At 39.7% G+C, this 25053-nt stretch overlaps 4 protein-coding genes across 4 annotated transcripts; 2 read left to right on the forward strand and 2 right to left on the reverse strand.

Annotated features, from left to right (window-relative positions):
- Positions 1 to 1209: 1209 nt before the first annotated feature.
- On the reverse strand, positions 1210 to 7411 carry MONOS_12121 (putative RNA recognition motif domain containing protein; the record flags this gene model as incomplete). The annotated part of the gene is made up of 3 exons (XM_067864717.1): positions 1210 to 7071; positions 7167 to 7278; positions 7341 to 7411. 3 exons carry the CDS (start codon positions 7409 to 7411, stop codon positions 1405 to 1407), a joined length of 5850 nt encoding a protein of 1949 aa, XP_067730188.1. The 3' UTR covers positions 1210 to 1404.
- Positions 7412 to 7880: 469 nt separating this feature from the next.
- Positions 7881 to 9312, reverse strand: MONOS_12120 (Methionine gamma-lyase 2). Its single transcript, XM_067864716.1, has one exon. It carries the CDS (start codon positions 9276 to 9278, stop codon positions 8085 to 8087), a length of 1194 nt encoding a protein of 397 aa, XP_067730189.1. The 5' UTR covers positions 9279 to 9312; the 3' UTR covers positions 7881 to 8084.
- A 1452-nt stretch (positions 9313 to 10764) lies between these two features.
- On the forward strand, positions 10765 to 17096 carry MONOS_12119 (uncharacterized protein; the record flags this gene model as incomplete). The annotated part of the gene is made up of 2 exons (XM_067864714.1): positions 10765 to 10771; positions 10869 to 17096. 2 exons carry the CDS (start codon positions 10765 to 10767, stop codon positions 16355 to 16357), a joined length of 5496 nt encoding a protein of 1831 aa, XP_067730190.1. The 3' UTR covers positions 16358 to 17096.
- Positions 17097 to 17377: 281 nt separating this feature from the next.
- On the forward strand, positions 17378 to 22396 carry MONOS_12118 (putative exportin-T; the record flags this gene model as incomplete). The annotated part of the gene is made up of 2 exons (XM_067864713.1): positions 17378 to 17506; positions 17589 to 22396. 2 exons carry the CDS (start codon positions 17378 to 17380, stop codon positions 22053 to 22055), a joined length of 4596 nt encoding a protein of 1531 aa, XP_067730191.1. The 3' UTR covers positions 22056 to 22396.
- Positions 22397 to 25053: the final 2657 nt, after the last annotated feature.

Consider the following 25053-nt stretch of genomic DNA (forward strand, 5'->3'; position numbering starts at 1 on the left):
AGAAGCTTGGAGCATTTGAAAGAGAAGAAAGAATCAGATCAAACGATGATGATAATTGTATGAGTGATAGAAAATTTTATGAATCCATTGAGATGAACGAGACGAGTTTGGCGCATTTTTAAATGAGTTTATGAAATAAAAATTGTAATCTCAGTCGGAGATGCGCTAAATTTGATAGGAGTTACCAAAAACCAAAATATTGTTCTTATCGATATTTTGGAAAATAAATCATTCCAACAGTTTCAATTTTTCAATGAATTTCAAAAGATTTTTATCGGAAATATTTATACCATCATTTGTTTATGTTTCTTATTATTTAGAATAATTAGCGGTTTTAAACAGTATGCATCCTGTAGAGTTATTTTTGCTGTACCCTTTAGGAGCATTTCTTTAATCAATTGAGTTTTGCTTCACCTGCGGGTACAAACATATTGAGTTTCTTGTCAGGAACTATTCCTGTTGTGTGGATGTGCTCTTAAATAAGAAACTAAAATTATTTTTTGTTTTCGGTGTTTATTGTGAATTTATTCTGTAAGATTTTCGAATTTCAATGTCAATTATTATTTGTTTTTCCTTTTAGAAAATTTTCCAATAAAAGTGTGTTTATATAATAGTGTTGCTTTTATCGCGAAACTCGTTGACGTTTCATTGAAGCTTGAAGTGCTCAGTTTTTGTTCGCGAATAAAGTAACGCATCAAATTAGGAAGTTGATCTCCACATTCAGGAACTTCTTCTTTAATATGGTGCGGACATTATTTTGCTTTTATGAGCATTTGATTGTAATTTGATAGATATTTCAAGAATTTTTTCCATATTTGATTTTTATTGATTATTGTCAAATCATTTTCTTTCAATTTTTTTATTGGATATTTAAGTGTTCTATCGAACATCTTTAATGATAATAAGCTGCATGAAACAAATTTTATAAACTATTTTTAATAAAAAGACTTTGCATTACCATTTTCCATCTTGAAAAAAAAATTAATTTCCATAAAAGTAGTTTTCTCTTTGATTATCTTATTTTCAAAAATGAATGATATAGTCCATTGAGATCAATAAACAAAAAATTAATCGAAGTGATTCAAGTTTTACCTCAAAGAAGATACCAAAGAAAACGTTTTTAAATTATCTGTTTGAATCAAAATGATTCAATTTTTTATTTTTTTTTTAAAATGAAACAAAGAACATGTATGACTTTCGAGGAAAACATAATATTGTTTAAATTAAAAATTGAAAAAAAAAATTAGCAAATGAAAAGCATTAAACAGAATTTATTTCTTCTAAAACAAAAACAAAAATAAAAATAAAAATATGAAAAAATAAAAGGATTAACAAAATATTTTAACAAAAAACATGAACTCCTAACATATTTTCAAATAAATTACTTTACGATTCTTATTCGAATCAATTGAGCTTTGTGGGAGAAGAAGCCGTCTCCACAGCATTCGCCTTCAGCTGAGTCTGCTGGGCAGCGATGGCAACAGCCCGAGTTCTCCTTCTGTTGAGGTGAATGTTGCGGATGAGCGGCGGTGTGGCAGCAGACGAGGCACGTGAAGACGCAGCATCAGATGTCTGCGAGTGCGAAAGAGATGTCGCTGGAGTCGATGGATGGGGCTGCAGATGGCGATGGTGCGGGGCGAATGGTTGTGTCTGGTAATGTGACAAGGAAGATGGAAGGGAAGAAGAAGGAGGTGCTCCAGCAAGAGAATAGAATGTGAAGGCAGCAGGAGACGATGGGAAAGGCTGAGGAACAGGCGAGCGGTGGGGCGGCACAGGAGAGAAATATCCAGAAAGGGGAGAGGCTGTCGAAGAGACGGGTGTGCTGCCAGCTGGGGTGAGGGCAGTGGGAGTGGGGAAGTTGCGCTGAGTGGAAGGAGACAGATGAATTGGGCGGAGATCGAAGGAGGATGATGCAATTGACAGCGAGTGTGTGTCGAAGTCGGGGTCTGTGTCGTAATCAGAGCGAGAAAGAGGGGTTGATGGGGACATTGGCGACACCATCGAAAACGAGGAAGGTGTTGAAGAGTCTCTGGCAGCACCGACTGAAAATGACTGAGGAATGAACAGGGAGTCCTGCAGTGCAGAGCTGTCTTCTGGACGAGACGGCGAGAGAACAAGACTCGGCGAGGCTGTTTCTGTGTGCGTGTTGCTGGCAAATGGAGGAGATGTCTGGGGAGAATAAGAAGAGCTGGCCAGCGAGATGGAGGAGCCATGACGAGCAATGCTGTTGAACTGTGGCGAGGACATGTGAGAATTGTGGGCGAAGGGGACGAGTGAGGAATAAGTGGACGAAAGGGACATGGACGACGCATCTGACAGAAGAGAGTCGTTCTCGTCGCCAGGCGAGTTGTAGATGTTATCCTCCAAATGTGTTCTGCCCTGAAGCATCTGCTGCCCACGCTGCATATTCACACTCTGCGCTGCCTGCTCCACCGTCGGTGCGTCTTTGCTGTCAACATGCTGCTCTTCTGAAATGTGGATGATTTCTGAATGAGTCTTGCCTCTATTCGCACTGCTGGAGTGTTCTGAGTTCCGTCTGAGAGGACTTCTGCTGCCGCGTGCTGAGCCCAGCTGGTTTCTGGCGCTTTTGGAGAGGCTTCTGTTTGCCCAGTGCTTCAGATGCTTTGGCGTGGACAGGTCAGACACAGACGATGTGGTGCCTTCTGAATACTGTCCTGTGAACAGAGTGGGGGTGAAGCTGCCGGCATCTTCTGTCATCATTGAACGGGAAGAGCCTGTTTCAGATGAAAGAGAGTCGTCTATGTCATCATCTTCATTGCTCACATCAGAATAGTCATCCTTTTCACTCTCATCACTCTCTTCGCTCAGACGCCGATTTCGCAGTTTTCTGTTTGTTCTGTCAACAACGTCATCTTCATCTTCATCATCGTCTTCTTCCTCTTCTTCATCACTTTCATCGTCATCATCTTCCTTCAACGTGCGGTGTGATTTGCTGAGTTCTTTCAATATTCTACCTGAGTTGCCGTTGTGTTTCACTCTTTCTGTCTCAAAAGTGAACATCACATGTTGTGATGATGGATGAGCGCCTGCAATTGCGCTGACTGTCTGCTTCTCCACACTCTTCTCCACCTCTTCCTGTGTCAACTCTGATGGCGTATCGTAAAATGAAGGCGATGCCAGTTTGCATCCCTCGCTGTGTGTGTGGTATGTGCTGTGATTGTGTGCTCCTCCTTCCTTCCCTCCCGTGTGCTTCATCTTTTCTGACTTGCATGGCCACTCATACGACTTGTGATGCTCATGATGCTCAGGATAAGAGCGGTGCGAGTGATCTTCAGAAGACGAGTGCTCCAAAAGAGGAGGCGTCTTGAAGAGACGAGGAGGAGATTTGAACAGCGGCTTTTGCGTGACAGAATGCTTTGCTTGTGTAGCAGAGGCATCAGAAGCATCAGAAGCTGTGGGGAGTGCAGAATGGCCATCAGGAGATGAATGAAGAGACGCCTCAGAAGCAGCAGGTGAGCTATTTGTGTGTTTTGCATCAGCCATTTCATGGTGTGGAGGAGAGTGTTCAGAAGATGAGGTGTTTGGTGAATGCTTTGCAGGAAGAGATGAATGAGAGTGTGTGAGTGAAGAGACACCTTCAGGCACAATGGCAGATGGAGTGAATGTGGTGGATGAAGTGTGCGATGTGAGGAATGGGGGATTGCTTGACTGGTTGGAAAGAGAAAGAGAAGATGACGAAGAAGAAGAAGAAGAAGCGGATGATGAAGAGGATAATGAAGAGGAGGAAGAAGCAGAAGCAGAAGAGGAAGAAGAAGTGGAAGAGCTTGGCACAATCGCTGGGGTCAAAAGTGAAGCTGAGACAGAAGAAGACGTGTCATCGAAGTATGATCTGAGTGTTGTGGAAGCAAAAGTTCTTGAAAAAGGAGTGCCATCTGAACAGACAGCAGAGCAATGAGCAGTTGAAGAGTGTGCTTTTGCAGTCGATGTGGTTGTTTGAGTGATGGCAGGGGCAGGGAAGATGGGGGCAGTGGCTGAGACAGATGCAAAGGCAGGGACAGGAGAGGTGGAGAGAATAACAGAGGAAGAAGAAGATGAGGAAGAAGAAGATGAGGAGGAGGAAGAAGAAATAGGAGAAGAGGAAGAGGAAGGCTTGATGGCAGAAGAAGAAGGAGAAGACGAGGAAGGAGCAACCGAAATGGAAGAAGGAGAAGAGAACGATGAAGTGGGTGAAGGGTGGATGATGTCTGATGAGTGAAATGGCCGAAGAAGAGCAGAAGATGTGCTGAATGAGCTGTTTGTCTCGTGCAGATGAGGAGGTGAGGTGGGCGAGGGGCTGTGGATGGACACGGCAGCAGGCGATTTTATGGCAGGTGGAAGATGAGAAGGAGCTTTTGTTGATGATTGATTCTGAATGTTCTGATGATTCTGTTGCTGACTAATTTGCTGCTGCTGCTGCTGTTGTTGTTGTGTAGATGATGCATCCTTTGGAGCAAGGCCAGTGTCAGCATTGTGGAAGGAGCCAGATGCAGCAGAGTGCAACGAGGGAGAGAGTGTGTGTTCAGTGTCATCAGAACACAGTTGGAGTGAGGCAGCAGCTGAATGCACGCTGCCAGTGGTGAATGAGTCGCGGGTGTCGCATCTGGCAGAAGGGGGTGAGTTGAGCGATGTGTGTGGAGGAGACGAAAGAGAAAGAGCAGATTTTGTGGTGCAGCCAAATGAAGATGTGCTGTCTGTGTTTTTTGTCTTTTCGTCGCTTTGATCAAAAGTGTCTGAGGCAGTTGATGTCTGGCAGAGTGCAGGAAACACGTCAGAACAAGAGCGGATGTGTGACTGTGAAGAGAGAGAAGGCTGAGAGAGACCAGGCGGAGTGAATGGAGTGGAGGCTGATGAAAGCGCTTTTCCTGTCTGAACAACCAGCCGCACACCATCAAATGTCTGGTGCTGCGAAGATGAGGAGGAAGATGAACGAGAAGAAGAAGAAGAAGAAGAAGATGATGATGATGATTTATTGCTTTTAGTGTTTCCAATGGTGTTTCTGTGTTTGTGTTTAGAATTGCCGTTCTGTCTGAATGAGCGTGATGTGCTGAATGAGGCAGAGGCAGATGAGAAGCGGTTGATCGAAGCAGACGACGTGAGCGCATTCGAGTTCCATCTGGCGATGCCTGCTGTGTTTGTGGCTGTCTGCTTCCCAAACGACGGGGCAGCAGAAGACGCAAACTGGAGCTGTGTCACTGCAGATGGCAGATGCTGAGAGGAGGACGAAGGCAAAGGAGCAACTTCACCATGTGTGGAGGCAGATGCAGATGAGAACAGATCAGCAGGAGGACATGGCGGAGAAATTAGCTTCAGCGTCGGAGAAATAGCAAGTGACTTCAGTTGAGAGTCTTCTTCATTAACTGCATCTGTTTTTGATTCAGAATAAAAAGCAGTTTCAACAGAATTATCAGAAGAAGAAGAAGAAGAAGAAGAAGAAGAAGAAGATGGATCAATCTGTTCTGTCTGCAAAGGAGCAGCAGAAGGCTGAGCTAATTCAGTCACAGTCTGCACATCGCCCTTCAAAAGAGTATTATTCACAGAAGAAGATGCTATTGACTTTTCTTGTTGGAGTGAGGCAGCATTCGGAGTGGCATATGAAACAACACCCGATGCCATCATTGTGACTGGCTTTGAGCGAAAGAGGTGGCTGTTGGGTGGGGCGAGGGGAGGGAACAAGGGGTCATAATAGGAGAAGTGCTGTGATTGATCATCAGGTGGCACTAGAAGCTGCTGAGGATTGCCTGCTGCATATGGATTGCTGTATGAATACGAAGAAGGCTGTTTAGACTGAGAATAGCGAATATGCTGCTGCTGAAGATGTTGCTGTGTCTGTTGTGTCTGTGCTGTGAATGATGTTTTGTTGTCCGATTGATTCTGAGGAGACGATGCATTCATCTGTGCCTTCTTCGGAGTGAATGTTGGAATGTGGTCTTTGATGAAGGGAAGAAAGGCTGCTGCTGAAAAGGGCTCCAAATAGCTCTGTGGTTGCATGTTTTGTGCTGACTGTGTTGAGACAGAAGCAGAAGAAGAGTTTGGCGCAGGCAGAGAAGAAGGCAATGAAGATGGGTCTGCTGAAGGCTGAGCAGCAGAAGTGGTTGGAGTCTGTTGGAATGTCACAAAAGGCGGCTGGTAAAAAGGCGGAGGCTGAGACAGGTTGAGAGGAGTGGAGGTGTTTGGGAAAGGGAAAGGAGGATAACCGCCTGGCGGAAGAGGAAGAGGCGGGGGAATGTATTTGGGATAGAAGGGAGGCTGAGAAGGGGCACCGGTTGTGCTGATGGCGACTGCTGTATTTGGAGTGCTTGATGATGGAGTGTGGATTGCAGATGAAGGCTGTGGTGCAACAGAGTTAGTAGAAATTGTGCTTGGTACTGAAGCATAAGAAGAGAAAGAAGCATTTGAAGGCGATGGAAGCGAGGCAGACGGCTGCATTGATGAAGGAGCAGCACCTGGTAACGTCGCATTTTGTGAAGTTCGAAACATCAGTGGTGGCTTCTCAGACAAAACTAGAGGATTGCGTGGGACAGTTGGTAGCTGTGAATGTGGCTGTTGCTGCTGCTGCTGACCTGCCTGTTGACCTGCCTGCTGGTTTGACTGCTGCGACGTGTCGCCTTTCTTTGGCTCGCGCGGAAGAGCCCATTCAACATGGAGCTGCTTGCCTTCCATTTCGTATCCCTGCAGCTTCTCCATTGCGAGCGCGGCTGCCTCCTTCGTGTGGAAGTGCACGAATGCATGGCCCATCTGCCGCTTTGTCGTCACGTCGTTCGGGATGACGATGGACTTGAGCGCAGACTGGTGCTCAAACGGCAGCAGACCCAGCACCAACGCTCTCAGCTGCCCAGGTGTGGCACCAATTGGTATGCCTTTCACAAAGAGAGACATCACTTTCTCTAACACCCGCGGGTCAAACGCCCGTCGACGCGCAAATGTGATGTTGAGAACAGAATCTTCCAGCGTCGTTCCATTCAAGTGTCGCATCGCATTGACTGTGATCGTGTGAGATGGATATGAAGCCCATCCGTATCCACGAGAGTTTCCTTCGCTATCGGTTGACAAAACAAAATTTGTCATCGGAATCTAAAAATAACATTAAAATGATTCATTTGTCCAATGGATAATTTTTGTTATTATTGATGAGTAAAAAAATTTTCATTCACAACAAATTAACATACTCCAGATTTTGACTCCAACTTACTTCTAATAAAGGCTGGATCAAGATTAACTGGAATATTCATGATAAAAAGGCTATTTTTTGCATCTGCATATGTGACTTTCACTGTTATTCTGTAAATTCAAATTTGATGTTTTTCATCAAAAGGAAAAAAATAGGAATTATTTGTACAGACTCTTTTCCGCTTTGCTGATCGGTAAAGCTAGGCTGTGTTTTGCTATTCAAAGCAGCATATGTTGCTTCCATTGTTTCGAAACTTAAAAATGCAAAGTCTTTTGTTTGAAATAAAGGATGGATAAAGAGAATGAAAGAAAACGAAAAAAACTTTTATGCGAAGATGCTTTTCTACTTTTGATAATTGTTGATTCAACTACTTTACCATATTTAGAAAAGGCATTCTTTAATTCATCTTCTGTGACATTTTTTGGAAAATCGCTCTGCAAGCAAAATGAATTCTCAAAATTTTAACATCCAGTTTCAAACCACATAGACCCCGCAAACGCTCGCCCCTGGGTCAATGAATGAAGACAAATTTCGTTGCTGTCGTTCTCCATTAAGATCAGGAGAATTCGAGCTCATTAAAGGGCAAATATTACTTTGAGAATTTTTTAACAATGAATTATGGGTAAATATTTCTTTTCTAAATTCTTTTCAAAAACTTGAAAATACAATTATAAATATTTTCGCATTCAAAAATATTTAACAAAATAAACATAAAATATTAGGCTTTTCGTGTTAAATTAAGATAGAGTGTGAACTTAAAATAGTTCGAATCATTACATATATTGACATTCAACTGATAACGAATATATACAAAAATTGAACGAAAGGGCGAGCTAAAAGCCCAGGCACCGTTTCGTAACGTATCGATATAATGATGTGTAAAAGAATCCTCTTTCTCTCTGAGTTCTATAATTATTTAGCAGCCAACAATCTCTAAGCCGTGTTTCAGATCGTCAATGATCTCATCAACATTTTCCAACCCAACAGAAATGCGAATAAGATCCTTTGTCAATCCTTGTTTCTTCATCAGTTCTTCGGGGACTGAAGCATGAGTCATACTTGCGGGATGCTCAATAAGAGTATCAGTGTTTCCCAGAGAAACAGCAACGGTGCACAAATGCAAATTTTCCAAAAGCTTCTTTGCTGCATCGTATCCTCCCTTCATGCAAAATGAAAATGTTGATCCATAGCACCCTTCGCGCATTTGTTTGACTGCAACGTCATGATGAGGGAAATCCTCAAATCCTGGATACATAACTTTTGAGACTTCTGGACGAGAACGCAAAAATTCTGCGACTGCTTTGGCATTTTTGTTGTGGCGTTCCATACGAACGGGAAGAGTTCTAAGTCCACGGATAACAAGCCATGCATCAAATGGGCCAAGGATAGATCCTGTATCTTTTCTCCAATTGCGGACAGCTGTTGCAATTTCTGGAGTTTTGCATGTGACAACTCCACCAACAACATCACCGTGTCCATTGATGTATTTTGTCAGAGAGTGTGCAACAAGATCTGCTCCATGAAGAAGGGGCTGGAAGTTATAAGGTGATGAAAATGTTGCATCAACAGCAACAAGAGCATGATGTCCATGTGCGATTTCTGAAATAGCCTCAACATCTGAAAGTTTTCCGGTTGGATTTGCTGGAGTTTCAAGGAAAACAAGCTTTGTGTTTGGCTTGAATGCAGCTTTAACGTTTTCAATCTCAGACGTGTCAACGACAGCTGTTTCAATTCCAAATTTTTCATATCTTCCAGTAAGCATCGTTGTGCTTGGACCATACAATGTATCACCAATAATCAAATGATCTCCGGCACGAAGATGAGGAAGAGTGCAGCCCATGATTGCAGCCATTCCGCTTGAGAATGCAACAGCACCAGAGCCTTGCTCCAATACTGTCATCATCTTCTCAAATGTTTCAATTGTTGGGTTTCCGATTCTTGAATAAATGTGTCCTTTTTCTTCTCCAGCAAATAATTGTCTTCCATGTTCAGGACTATCAAACACAAATGAAGAAGTCTGAAAGATCGGATTAGCATGTGATTTCAATGGCTTGTCATGTCCATCCGCGTGCAAAACTAATGTTTCAATTGATGGTTGTTTAGCTGCCATACTCGAATTATCAATATTGTTATATTGATCCAAATTCCATATGTTACGTTTTATGCCCATAACAGATATTTTCCGATAATGCTTTTTGGAGTTCTTAATGGCTAAGTATTTGAAAGAAACAAAAGCATATTAGAAATATGAACAAAATAATATTCAATAACCGAACTTTTGCATTTTTTATCGATTAATTTAAGCAATTGATCATAATATTTGTTAATGAAAGAAAAACAATCAATGAAATGATGCTCATGCTTTATTTTTCTTTTAACAATGCATCGTTTTTTAATTTTCATGAAACACAATTGAAAACTTGTTATTTTTTCTATTCGTTTTTTTTTCAATTTGAAGTTTTTCGTATTCACTTGCGTCATATAAAAAATAAAAAATAAATTATTAATAACGCTTCCATTCTGAATTGAATAATTAGATTTCCTTGTTATATCACAAAGAAAAATGAAATATTGTTAGTAATTACTTAAACTGCAATATTTTCGAAAAACATCCCAATTGATGGAAATGAAACATCCCTTTTTGTTTGCAAATGAACGCTATGCATTTCAATGTTTATATAGTATATTAATATGAAAATGTTAAAATTTGAGATTTCTTGAGAAACCATATTTGTCAATATTGATATTTTTTTATCAACAATTCTTTATCACAGTTGATTCTATAAAATGAAACATTTTAATTTTTTCATAATTTTGTCATTTTTTGTCGCTGAAAATTACAATCGCAAAGATGTTATTCTTCATGCGGCAACTTATTCACAAAAGCTCTTATTTGATATCTCTAACTCCACATTGAGATTACAAAAGCTAACTTTTTTGAGTGAAAGGAAAGAAAGCATTGCATTCTTCAAGAAAAATACATTTGTCGAACTTGTAAGTTGCATTCTCGTTCCTTCTTCATTCGGTGTAAATAGTCCATTTTTAACTTTTGGCAGTACCTCGCAATTCTACAACTTTACAATTTTAGCATCACAAACTCAAACTGTTTGCACGCCTATTATAAGTGAACATTGCTTAAATTCTAAAGCAAGGTTTTTTACAGGAAGTACAGTGTCGTTTTTTGATTCGAATTTTTCTTCGTTAACAATTGCATCTCCATGCTCCTTGCTTTCTTGTTATGAAGTTAATTCGATCTATATATTACACTGTGAATTTAGTAATATTAGTTCTTCTTCGAATCATTATGCAAATGAAAATTCTTCTTGCAATATTTCAATGAGCAGTTGCATTTTTTCTGCTGTTGAAAATCCATTTTATCACACAATTATTGATTCACGATTTTCGGAACAATTAAGCGCTTCAAATTCATCTTTCGAACGATGTGCTATACGATATCAAAACCGCACGTACTTGACAGGAGGAACAAAGTCATTTCGGGATATCACCTTTTCATTTGACGGAGGCAGCAATCAAGGTGGAGCGCTTTGCGCAAAAGGTAGTTCAGATGTTACAATTAGTAACTGTTTGTTCGACAAATGCAAGGTTACCGGAGACCAAAATAATAATGGAAGAGGAGGTGCTTTATTTTGCGAAAATGGAAAATGTGCTGTTTCTGACTCAAATTTTACAAATTGTACAGGGAGCTATGCAGATGGAGCCGTTTCTTTTTGGTTTGGAACGAAGCGCGTTTTCCATAAATGCCGAATTGTTAATAGTAGCGGTCCACAGCACTTTGGAGGAATGAACTTTGAACAACCTCCAGAAAATGAGTCTCAAATATCAGAATGCGAGTATACAAATTGCTCGTGCAGCATCAATGGCGATTCTTGTAAAGGATGCGGAGGCGCCTTGGGAATAGTTAATCCACCTCCACATCTATTCATTACTTGTTCCAAATTCCAAAACAACAGGGCTGTAAGACATGGAGGCGCAATTATGTGCTTTTTGGCTTTGCCAGCTTCTTCATTTCGATGTCGTTTTCTGTTTTTCAGTAACAATTCAGGGCAGAGTCAAGGAGGAAGTGATATTTACACAGATAAAAATTTTGCGGGAAAGCTGGACTCTTCTCAATTTGAAGCATGCTATTCGTTTTCTATGGCACCTCGCTTTGTATACTGCAACAGCGATGGAAGTTATCCAGATGCTGCTAACAAGCCTTATTGGCTGCCGACTCCGAGTTTTCCAAACATTTACGTGAAAAATGGCGGATATAACACAAATGATTACGGCAATTCCACAGACAACAAGGAGTGCGCTGCAATTGGTTTTGCTATTGCACTATGGACACCAATATTCAACCAGAAGATTATTGTGAATGGAGGAACTTACACTGAGGACTCACTGGACATCTCAGATAGAGTGATAGTGGCAGACTCCCAAACATCAATTCCAAAAATTATTACAAATGTTAATTCTGGCACATTTTGTCTGATCACAAACGGATCGTTTTCTGCTTCGAATTTTATTTTTGTGCACAACTCATCAGCTTCTTCAAATGCAATATTATTTTCAATAAAAAAGGCAGATGGAGTGCTTAAGTTGATCAAATGCACAGTAACAGCTGAAAACGGACAAGGCACTACCTTTTCAAAGTCGCTTTTTGCAATTAACGATGGGCATTTAATCTTCGACCAGACTACTGTCACGGCAATAAAAGCTTCGAAGCCTGTTTTATCTCTTATTTTTCCGAGGGAATTTACTACAACGCAGTCAGTGTTTTCTCAAATCAGTCGAACAAATGGAAATGGAAGTGTATTGGAAGCAACACTGGAGGCAGGACAAATATTACATTTAGCAAATTTTTCTCTAACTGAATGCAGCTGCAGTGAAGGAAATGGAGGAGGAATGTGGGTTTATATGAAAGCTGGCTCAACTTTCAGCCTGGGAAATGCCAGTGGTTCATTTGTTTTTGATAGAGGGGCTAGCGCAAATGAGTTGATGAAATTCACATCGTGCTCTGCGAACAGTGGATCTCAGCCGAAATGTGGATGCGGAGGAGGCATTTATCTGTATTTGGAAGATGATGCAAATGATTTTGTGTTTAAGCACATGTCATTTAATGGATGTTCTGCTCAAAGAGGATCAGATATATTCATTGATGCAAACGATCTACCAGCAATTATAAGCAATGCTACTGTCGCATTTGAAACTGATTTTTCGCACATGGATGCATTATGTGGACTTGATCGCCATCTAGTGGACAAGAGTTCATCAATTCCTTTACTATTATTTTTACTGAAACCACCTACTATGCTGTATGTCAATGACACTGGAGTTGATTATCATATATGCGGGTTTATTGATTATCCATGTCGTACTATAAGTTATGCATGTAAAAGAAGGGCCGTTGGATATACGTCTGTTTCAGTGAGCATAACATCAACTTGCTTTTCTGAAGAGTTGATTCTTCATAATCATTCATATTACATTTATGGACATAATTTAAATGATCCTTTAATTGTTTCTTCCTCAGGAATTGGAACAGCCGGATTGATAACATCGGGCGTAGATACGACTTTATCACTTCTGAATTTTGCTCTTCCTTCTACCCTTGGAACGCATAGTTCGTTCATTGCTATTAATGAGCCAATAGATGGGTCTTCATTAATAGCAAAGGAATGCACTTTTGAAATGATTTCAGTTTCAATCAGAAGTCAATTTCCTGTTTATCTAAACTACAACCTCATCGAATCAACATTTGGCAAGTTGAGCATTAAAAACTGTGATGTATCAGTGTTTGACTATGCGAAATCCCTGATCATGATTTCCTCTTCAGTTTCATCCGTAAACATTGAATCGACAAATATTGGAGATCTGTCTGGAACGAAGGAGTCTGCACTTGTGTGCGCTAAATCAACAGGCTTAAATAATGTAAACACTTTGTTTGTGTTGAACAGTACTCAACTCAGAAATGTGAATCAAAGCGTTGATTGTCCTGCCTCTATCATCAAAGATACGTTTTCTGCTTGGAACATTTTAATCGCAAACTCGACTTTTCAAACGTGTATTGCGCAGTCATCGTTGCGAGGAGGAGGATCAAGGTTGTGTTTGTCAATGGAAAGCAATCTCGAAATATCAGACACTACATTTTCTGCTTGCATGGCATCTGCTGAAGGGCGAGGTGGCGGTCTATATCTGGAGTGCGCGGATACAACTAACCCTATACCAAATCTGCTTCAGAAGCTTCCGCTTCGGATGAGCTCTATCCGATTTATAAATAATGAAGCTAAATTCGGAAAAGATATATTTATCAACTGCTTCAATATCTCAGAGCAGATAGACAAAACACTGTTCAATTTGGAATTTTTCCAACCTTCTCTTCAAACAGACACTGCCATCAATGCAAACGACATTTCAGAACAAGATACGAATCTTATTCCTTTTGTGGAGTCCAGCAAAGAATATTTCGTATTTCTATCGCTTTTAATTGGAAATGACAGAGAGAGCGAATGCGGAACATCAGAACTTCCGTGCCAAAGCATTAGCGTTGGAGCTACTCATATGAAGGAAGGGCCTGTTCAAGTGATGTTCGTTTTGGATGGCGCAGTAGTTGTAGCTGAGAGTACACTTAAAGACGTCACATTGAAGCCATTTGAAACGAGCTTTGCGAGCATACAGTTTATAATAAGAATTAATCTTTCATCACCCGATGCTTCTATTCTGACATTGGAGAACGAATTTGTTATGAGAGATTTGCAATTTGTTTTAAGTGATCAGTTTGATTCTGATCACAAAGCTATTCTGAATCTACGCAGCGGTTTGTTCGACGCCAAAAATATAAATTTCATTTCGTCAAGAGCACTTTGGCTTAATCCTTCGATATTTTTCGTGACTGCTGGAGATTTTAGGTTGGTCAACTTCACAATTTCTGACGTATGGTGCGGTGATCCAATGTTCTTTTTTTCCTCCTCGGCCACAAATGTATATATTGCATCAATTAATTGTTCCAAGCTGTTTATGGCTTCTTCTTTAATTGTGATTGACGATTGCCCGTTTAATGCTGTGGACATCAATTGCACTTCAGTACAATCATGTCAGTCTTGTGTATTTGATCTCATATCCATCAAAACTTCTGACAAGAATGTGTCCATAACAAAGTTTGAGCTGAAAAATATTTCTTTGAATTCTGGCGAAGCAATTGGCATTTCTTCGTCTTCTGCTTCTTCTCCTTCAAGCGGGTCAAACATCTCAATTTTTTCAGGAGTCTTTGAGTTTATCTCACGAGCAGATGAAGGACCGACTTCGATAAACGCTGTAATTCCAAAAAGGACTTGCAACATTACTATTGGGAATTGTTCGTTCATTTATTGCATTTCAACTCCACAACCAGGCAGTATTGCAATAATTGAGAAATTTCAGCGCGCAAAGATAAATGATTGCAATTTTTATGATCTTGAAGGTAAAATGTCACCAGAGTATGCAAACGAAATCTGTAAGTGGAATGGCTCTTTTGCACACATTGCTTCCACAAATGTTGAAATACATAAGTCTTTATTTACTTATGGATTAAATGGAGGATTGACTATGTACGGTAATGATGCATTTCTCAAAAATTGCGAGTTCAAATTTAATGGTCCAAATTTTGATGACTTCTGGTCCGTTCGGCGAAACATCCTTTGCCAAGGATCGGGAATTTTGAGCGTCGAGAATATGATTGGAGAAAATATCACTCAAAAGAATTCTTCTCTGTGGATCTTGAACGATGGATGTGAATTGTGGGGTTTTTTAGAATACATGCCTTCTGTTTTCTTCATTCCAACTCTTTTTTCATTTGAGACAGAAAAAAATGAAAGCGAAATCAGCATTATCATAAATGGATCGATGTTGATCCCATGTAACCTTTCTTTTGAGATTTCAATATTCTCGTATTTTTTGATCAGCAGCACTGAATACACATTTGATCCAAATGACTTCAAGAGCGAACGTGAGGTGCATGCCAGAATCCCTGAATCAGTGATTACATCAGCAAGTGAAGATGCTGAAGTGAGAATTTCCATTCTATTTGGGAATACAGAAAATAAATCATCCACCAATTATTTAGTACTGAAGAATGTTAGTACTTCCATTCCAAGCGTGCCAAAGTCGTTGAGAGATCTGTTCAGAGAACAAGGATGGAGTCTCATAGCTTTTATTGCATGTGCTTCTGTTTTGATAATAGTGATTATAATATTACTGGTTCTCATTGCAGTTTTTCGAAAAAAGTTGAAAGATGCAAAGAAAGGACAGAAATCAGTGAAGGTCAATACACAAGTGAGAGAAATGCAGAAAAGGAAAAGAGGAGAAAACCATCCAAGCAATGAGATGAGTGAAATGCCATCTGACTCACTTGAAAGATCAACAATTATGATGCCGCTTCTCAGAGACGATGAAAGAGAGTCATCTCAATCACTAGAAGCAGGTTCAATTTTGGGAAATGACTTGGCAAATATCGAAGAATCATCACAAGCTGAAGGAACATCAACATCAATATTACCTTCTTCTCTTTCTTTTTGTGTCATTTCAACGAAAGAACCATTCGAAGTGAAGAAGAAAAAGAATCTACAAAACTTGTTTTCGATGATGCACAATCAAAACAGCATTGTATCCGGAGCAAGGATGATGAATAGTGTTAATTGGGTGAAAGTGGCAAAAGAAGTTGCCAAATTGTTAGAGCATTTGATTTCAATTGGAGATGAAAGGGTGCAAATGATGGCAGAGCAACTGTGCCCGTACACAATCTTTGTTGGGAAAGGAAATGAAAATGAAATATTCGTTCTGGCAGAGGAATTGAAGGATGAGAAGCAGAAAAATGAAATGAAGCAATGGAGGTCGCCTGAACTGAACAATGAAAATGAGGAAGATGAGGAAGATGAGGAAGATGAGGAAAGTGATAGAATTGAAAAGGAAGTTGTATATGAGCTTGGTCTAATTCTTCAAGAAATGACAACAGGCAAAGATTTTTCGAGCGAATGTTGTGCATGTGAAACGCAAGAAATGGTAAGAGATGAAATCAGGCGGACAACTGAAGTTGTTTGTGAGGATAGTTTTGTGAGACTTATTGAAAAGATGACGACAAGTGAAAAGAATGACAGGCCTTCTTTGAAAAGAGTCATTGAAGCTCTTAAAGAAATTGAAGGGAACAGAGAATAAGTGGCTGCAAATCAAAATTTTTTACTTCAATGATTTTTGATGCAAACTGAAATACAATCAATCACAATTTATAATTGAATTTTATAAGTTTTGGCAGAACGTCAATTAGATAGATTATTCGTATTTGAATCTTTTTATTTTTTAATTATTTTTGATTTCTAATAATTGTAGCGAATCAATTAATTTCCTTTCGTTTTTTCCTTTCTTTCTTATTTTTTTAATAAGAGGAAAATATCCAAAATGTTTTATGAGTATATTATTGTTTTGAACTTATTATTTATTTTTTAGATTTATGTTAAAATAAGAATTATTTGTTGTTTATTTTTAAAATTGCTCACTATTTGTATGTATTGTTTTTTAACATGTTCTCTTGTTCTCATTAATTATTACTTATGTTTTGGGTGAATTTGTTTTATTGTTAATTTATTTGTATGTATAATATATTATCCAATTTATTTTTTCCATTATTTTTTAATTGCTATGTTTTATTGTTTGATTTTAATACAAAACGTTTATATATTCACGCATATGTCTATTATCATGCTTGAAAAAGCAATCGACAATTATGTTGTAATGTTTTATTGTTTATTTTTCAAATCAATTAGTTTTTATTTATAAGTGGGGCATAATTCTTTCATTTATGAAAAAATCAACGATTTGTTCCAAAAATTTTCTCCAACCTTAACATAAGAAGTCTTTCATTCCCACGTCAAAAAAAAAAAAAGCGGATAAATTTAAAATTTGAGAAAAATATTTGAAAGTTAAGAATGGATCAAAATTCAGAAAGCTCAAAATTTCGTCGCAAGAATCGATGAAACATAAGTTAAAAGTTCTTCTGCAAATGCACTATAAATTTTCTTTATCATAAGAATAACAATCATGATGGTATAATAAAACATTAATGAATTTTTTGTACAAAACAACAAACTTCACGAAAAATTGCATTCTCACAATTCAATCTTGAATTATTATGGTTTTTCAAAATAAAATAAAATTTCTTTGCGTTTTTCAAAGAGTGTGATGGATGCACAACTTCAGCAGCTTGAGTCTGCAATAAGATGTGCATTTGATGTCACTCTTCCAAAAGAAAAGCAGTTAGAGTTTCATCAAGCTGCGAATAATTTAACATCAAATTCATCTGCTTTGCAAGTATGAAAAATTAATATAAAACAAATTTTTTTCATACTATTTTTTGAAAATGCGTTTATTTTTTTTTTTTAATGAATGGTAGTTATGCTATACTCTTTTTACAACATCAATAGATTTAAATATAAGATTTTGGTGCATTCAGCGACTAAGTGACCTGATTGCAAACAACTACAACCAATTTGATCAAACTTCAATGGCCTCTCTCAGAACTGGTGTTTTAGAAATAATACGTAATATGAAAACAAATGAAGAGTTTGCAATTAAAAACAAAGTTGCACAGCTTTTATCCAATTTGCTCCGTCGAGAGTATCCATCCACGTGGCCCACTGCAATGAGAGACATTCTTGAATTGCTTTCTCGAGGAGAATCTGTACAAGGTGAGATGCTTGCAAGAATATTTCTTCAGATAAATGATTTAATTGTTGAAGTTGATGCTTTAACTCCTTCATCTGTCGTGACAACTTCACGAAACTTTAAGGAATCATTAAAGAATGATTGCCTTCCAATGATAATACAAACATTTTACCGGCTTTTATCTTTTTCTTTTCCTCACGATCTCAGTCTATCAAATTCAGTTTTAATTACGCTTCATCAATTTGCTCACTGGGCAGACATTTCGTTTTTTATAAATGCTGCATCATTGGAATTGCTTTATCGTATTATTGATCCTCCGCCTCTTCCTCAACATCCTGCTAGCAGTTTGGATCATCCTGTTCCAGAACATATTCGTGGTGTTACAACGAGAATTATTTATCAAAACGATTTGCCTATTCCCAAGCCAAAGAGCATAAACAAGTCAGATGCCATTTTTTCAGTTGAAGCATTGCTCAATGCAAATGAGAACGGGATCCTTCCACCTCGGCCAGATTCCATTCACTATTCACAATTCATCACTTCGCAAGGACTCATTTCAGCCGACACTTCATCAAACACACTTTTCGCACATCAAACAACTTGTGCTAATGTTTGCATGAGATCGCCAGAAAGAGAGAAATTGCGACTGTTAGCATTGAAACTTCTGGCGACGCTGCTCAATCGAAACACCACTCCAATTCTGAAGATGCAAATGCTTGGCCTGCTGAGTCCGCTGTCGCTGATATCTCGTTTTCCGACTGAAGAAGATGACAGTGACGAGAAAAAGGAAGGAAGCAGAGCAGGCGATGCAGCCAGCCAGCAAGGGGGCGGTGGCTCAATTGATTCTGTTGCACTCTTTCGGAGCGAAAGGAATGCGACATATTGCAGCGATGATTCAGTGTGCATTGCTGTGGCACAGCTGCTGGATGAAGTCGGTCTTCAGATTATGAAGTCCCATCGCAGCTTGTGCCAGTCTCTGATGCAGTTGAAAGCGAGCTCAGAAGCAAAAACACAGAAACAACAGTCAATCCAGATGGATGACGCTGCATCAAAGTCTGCTTCTCCTTCTTCTTCTTCTGCTGTTTCTTCTTCTGCCACTTCTGTTCCATCTGACTCATCAGCCAGCACCGAACAGCCGGTCAGTGCTGACAAGCTCCAAGTGTTGTGTGATGCATGTTTAGTGCAGCTTTGCGAGTGGTTCCAGATGTTCCTATTTTGGTCGCTGTCTAACAACGATTACGTGTCTGAGGCGCTGTTTCCTTCGATGCGGCTGTTTTCGATTTTTCTGCGCGACACGAAGACGAACTGGCTGCTGAACAGAGTTCTCTCGTCTGTCTCCAGCGGATCTGCTATTTCATCCACATCCTTTCCTTCCTCTGCCTCTTCCTCTTCCTCTTCTTCTGTTTCTGCTTCTGCTTCTTCTTATCATTCGGCGCTGAAGTCATCTTCCTCGCGGAATCAGCGCCATCAATCCAAACAGCCCTTAAAAGTGACACTCAGCACACTTCAGTTGGCACTCCCTCTTTCACAGACTGCTCCTTCTGCTGCTCCTTCTTCTCCTTCTCTTCCATCTCCTCCGCCTCTCCTTCTCTCTCTCCACTCACTCATCCCTTCTGTTCTTTCTGCAATCGCCTGCAAGCTTGCCTTTCCTCCTTCAATCGCATCTCTTCCCTTCTGCTCGGCACCAACAGATGATTTAGCTTCGGATGGGGTGCCTGTTTCTCTGTCTTCGTCGACCATTCGTCTTCCTTCTTCTGTCTCCTTCGCTTCTGAAATGCCTTCCAGCTATGGCCGAGCAAAGCGCGATGCAAAGCAGCTGCTTTTGAGCAATGGCTTTTTGAGTGGCGAAGAAAAGAAAGAGGACAAAAACGAGTGCGACTGCTGTGACGATGCAGGCGACAGCGGTGCAGCTGACTACGGGGCATTCGTCGACTTCCGCATTGAGCTGGGCAAAATGTGGCGGAACTTTGGCAAGTTGGACGGGGCAGCGATGAGAGAGACGATAGACACACGGCTGAAGCAGTCGGTGGCGCTGATGGAGGCAACGCTGGCTGAGCACAAAGAGAAGCATTCTGTGTTCATCCAGCTGCAACAGCAGCAGCAGCACACAAATGCAGAGCAGCCAGTGGCTGTCTCTTCTTTTCCTTCTCCTTCTCCTTCCCATTCGCCTTCTCCATCTTCCTCCTCCTCTTCCTCCTCTTCTTGTTCAATCACATCCATTGCATACCATGCCTTTGTGTGTGAGTGTGCTGCCTCTCTCCCTGCAGTCGAGCTTCCGCTGGAGCTTCTGCTGCACAGCCTGGAGCTGTTTGAGGTGTCTGAGCAGCTGAGCCCTTCCTCTCCATTGGCTGACTTTCTGAGGCGGATTGTAGCAACACCGTATTCGCTGCACCCGTCGCGTGTGGTCGGGTGGCAGTTCTTCGACATCGTCGGGCGCTCCATCAAGCTCTTCAAGAACTACCCCGACATGATCCCTTCTGTGCTCAACGTGTTTCTCTCTGAGAGGGGCATCTTCAACGCACGCAGGTCGATTGCCGCGAGGGCGAGCCACGAGTTCGGAAGGTTTGTGAGGGCACTCACGCCGACTTACTCTTCTCACCACAGCTCTCATTCTTCTGCAACATTCACAACATTACCACAGTCTGCTTCGACTTCTGCTTCTGCTTCTTCTGACACACGATCTCTTTCTCCTTCTCCTTCAGCACACATTTCACCTTCACCAGGTCAACAAGCCACTTCGATATTCTCAACATTTCCAGGTTCTTCTTCATCTTCATCACCTTCTTCTACCTCAGCCACCTCTTCCACCTCCTCCTCTATTCTATCTCCACACGAGACACTAATTCTGCAGTCGCTGATGAAGTATGTGGATGACTGCCATCCAACAACCACAGCTGAATACAACATCATCTGCGACATCTACGCAGCTGTTGGCAGACTGATGCTTTCGCCCACGTTGAATGAAGAGCTGAAGGTGCAGTGCTTAAGGCACCTTGTTGCGCTTCCTGTGAATGTCATCAATCAACATCTGCTTCAGATTGGCTTGGCTGACTCTGCTATATTCACTCCTCCTCCCGTTGCTGCCTCTTCTTCATTGATTACTTCAACTAATTCTGCATCATTTACTACACCATCAAGTTCTCTTTCGTCTCTATCGTTTTCTTCTTCCTCTCCTTCTCCCCTTCCCTTCGCATCCATAGCCCCGCCTCGAACGAATCAAATGACAGAAAACGAGTCACTCACGCTGTTTTGTGTGACTGCGCTGAGCTCCATCACCAAAGAGCTCAACCTCTCTCCCACGCCTGCCATGTGCGAGACATGCATCCCAGCTGCCCAGGCCATCGTGAAGGTGGCTGCCATCACACGCTCCGCCGAGCTGAAGCGGCAGTGCCTGTTTTATCTGCGGCACATGCGCGACCTCATCAGAGGAGAGGCACCTAATGCGCTGAGCGCTGCCCTCCCGCACTTTCTGGGGGAAGAAGATGACATCCAGACAGTTGCATCGGCCTTGCTGCTTTTGGGAAACTACATCCGCGTGCTGAAGGAGGCGATGCTCGGGTGTCTCTCTTCAGTCTATCTGTTCATACTGCGCCGCGTGATGCCTGTGCTCTGCGAGAGTTCTGCTTCATCTTCTTCGCCTTCTGCCAGCCTCTTTTCTGCCACAACGCCAGCATCAGAGGCAGAGAGGGAGAAGACGACGCTGCTGTCTGCATTTGTCCATCTGCTGTCAACCATTGGAGAAGTGCCACCTCTCCTTGGGGTGCTTGTTCAGGAATCACATGCGTCCTTTCTGCTGCCCACGCTGTCTGTTCTGATTGGCGCTGTCTCTCATCTCCCTCAGCCAGACGACAGAGCCAATCTGATTGCATTCTTCACTGCCATCACGAGAGAGTGGGCTGCCCTCAACGGATTCTGCGACTACATCTGCTCCACACTCCACCCGGCGGTTGTGTCTGCACTGCGATCGCCGCCGTCCAAAGCAACTGACCCGAATTTCAAGCTTCTTTGTACTTCTGCTGCCACTTTCCACATTACTGCTGCACAGAAAATTCCCATGTTCAAAAACTACATCCAGACACAGTTCATCCCTTCGCTCAATCTCAATGAAAGTCAGGCATCGATGCTGCTCTCTGCAACTGAAAAGACAAATTTTGATATTGTAGGGCTTCTCTATATATCTCTTCTCCCGCCATAAACATTTCATTGTAATATTCTGGTTATTCAGAAATTAATCTTGGGTGATTTATTAATCCGGACTTTTTTTGAAATTCATATTTCTCGGTGAGTTTCAAAAATTAAATTATGATAATTCATCCATTCATATATCAGCATATAACACATCTAACCATGTACAAATTTATATTTATTGTGCTGTATTTATGAAAAAATAAATAATTTTTATTTTTGAAAATCTGACTTTTAATGAATTTTTCTATTTTAATAAAACGATTCAGTTCATCTTTTATACATAGGTTGGTTTTTTAATCCGGATATTTTTTTATATAATAATGAAAAAATAAAAAATTTTTATTTCACGAAAGCATGTTTGTTTCTATAAAAAAAGTACACTAGTGATTAATATAGTCAATCAACTCTCTCATGATTATTTTTCTGGAATTTTCTTGTTTTCTTTCATCTCCAGAATTATCATCAAAAAAAACTTTTTTTCGTGGAATTTATCTTTTCTTTGGTTTTTCATCAAACAATTTTTTTCCCACAGTTTTTTCATTTTCATCATTCCTTATCTTCTCTTCTTTCGTTTTCTGTTGATTTCTCCATTCATCCAAAAAATCTTGGTATGTAACTATTTTTCCATGAAAATCAAATCTGTGGTATTTTTTTCTTCTGTGTTACGGAAGGCTCATCAGGTAAAGTGGAAAGAATAGCATGCCATTGGTTTGATAACACTCCACTTCTGACAAAGGAAGAAACAATTGTTTCAGGCAATAATGCTGTTTGCAGAGCCGGAGGAAGGGCATCTGCAATTGCTTTTCTTCGAAGAGAGACAGATGAAGAAGAAGGAACGACATATTTTGTGTTAAAACATTTTTTTAAGACGGCAAATACTCCTCTGTCGATTGGCTGGGTGAGGTGTGTGCTGTGGGGGATATAAGTCACCACGTCGATGGAGGCATCAGCGAATTTTTGCCAAATGTCGGGCTGAGCTCTCGATGAATGATAGTCCAATTGAAGAAGGCATCTTTCGTCATCTTTGTTTAAAAGAGTTCGTCTTTCAACGATTCCTGGAAGGAGAACATCTTCTGCGTATCTTCTTAATATTTTTCGATCATCCATCCATCGTTATCTTCCCAAATATTTATTGTTGAGCTGAGCATCACACGCATTTCGGCTGGAATTTTCTTTGAAGGCTATAAAACGATGCTTTTCAAAGAATAGCCATCTGCAACAGCCGCAACAACAAGAGTGAAGTTTGGCATGTTGATAAAAGCTTTTGAAAACCCAACTTAAACGTTTGAAGGATGAACGGCTAGTTGTTTTGTGGAGTCGAAAAGACGAAAAGAGGATTCGTCGGTGTTGAAGATGAGAAAAGAAAGGTTGAAGAGACTGTTTGTTAGACACTGATAAACATTGAATATCAACGTTATGAGGAATGGACGTTTTAAGATCTGGATTTCGTTTGACAAAGGAAAATGGTGTTGATTTTGAAATTTCAACTTCTTCTTTTTCTTCATCAAACAGATTTTTTTTGTCTAACAGAAATGACAGATCCCATCTGAAATAAGATAGCAATAAATTTTAATTTGTTTATGAATGAATAAGCAAACCAAATGTTTCATTTGAGAAACAGAAATGCTCACTCCACTTGAACTTTCGCAGTGAATAACATCCTCTTCTGTTTTTTTTTCTTCGTCTGTTAGTTTCTCTGGGTGACATAATTTGTGAACTTGTCTTATATTTTCAAGCCTTGTAATTGCTCTGTTGATTGTAGAACGGCTGAACTCATGAAGATTTTTAGCATCAACTTTCCATGCCTTTCATTTCAAAACGATAGCTGCAATCTACTCAAAACGATTTTCTATTTGTCTATAATCAAATGCCATCATTTGATTTCTAATATTTATTAATCCTTGTTCTGTTCTATTTTTCACAGCACTCATAACAAATAAATTCTGGTTATAATCTAATTTTTATTTTTAAAAAATTTTTTTTTGAAATGAAAAAAAAAACAAAAAAAATTTTTTCGACCAAATTCTAACTTATTAATAACCCCCCTTGCTATTACCTAATCTCCTCAGGGGAGGCACTAATCAGAGATGGAGGAGCTAACCCCCCCATCTCCCCCCCATCAGAGATTAGATATTGTAATTTAATCTGAAATTCTAATTACTGACTTTTCCTTATGTATCACAAATATGATAAAATATCCAAAAAGTGGGAAGAAATAATTCATAATAAAAATTTTTGTCCGGATAAAAAAACCACCCGATAACTTATTTTTTCTTTATTGTAAACTAAGCCTGGGTGACGTGAAGAAAAAAATTCGTCACGTCCGTCACCAATTTTCCACTTCCAAAAAAAAAAAAAAAAAAAAAAAAAAAAAAAAAAAAAAAAAAAGACCATTGTTGTTTCTATTATTGTAAAGGAATAAACAATTGATATATAATATTTTGTAGTAAATTTTTATATATTTCATTTATAATCATTTAAAGATGATTGATCAATTGATCCCATTACAATATGATTCATGTTACAATTCAAGTTATATTTTGTGTAATCCGATAAAATATGTATATTTCTTTCCGTAATTGTGAGAAATTTGAAATTGTTGAGAATGCAATTCGTTTGAATTGCAGAAAAAAATTTTTTTTCAACTTTTTGTTTGTTCAATAAGATTAACAAACATCGTGATGTTTTATTTACATGACAACTTCAAAATACGGACAAATTGAATTTCATCAAAAAATAACTCAGTTTTTCTGCTGTTTTTTTTTTATTTCGTGATTATTGCATTTGACTATTTTTTTTTTATTTTGAAGAATTTCTTCATGAGATGGGACATTACTACGAGAATGCACAAGCGCAGAAAATTGAAGAAATAAATGAAATAATTGAAGAAATGAAGGAAGAAGAATTTGAATCTGTCTTCACAAAAGAAATGTTCGATGAAATGGATGAAATGATTAAAGAAGAGAAACTTTCGATTGGAAATGTGATTTTTCTGTTGAGGCATG

Source organism: Monocercomonoides exilis (genome assembly GCF_001643675.1).
Source record: "Monocercomonoides exilis strain PA203 chromosome Unknown scaffold14-1859848, whole genome shotgun sequence".
NCBI lineage: Eukaryota > Preaxostyla > Oxymonadida > Polymastigidae > Monocercomonoides > Monocercomonoides exilis.

Excerpts from the sequence above, each read along its gene's own strand:
- MONOS_12120 (XM_067864716.1), bottom strand. The coding sequence starts at position 9,278 with ATGGCAGCTAAACAACCATCAATTGAAACATTAGTTTTGCACGCGGAT.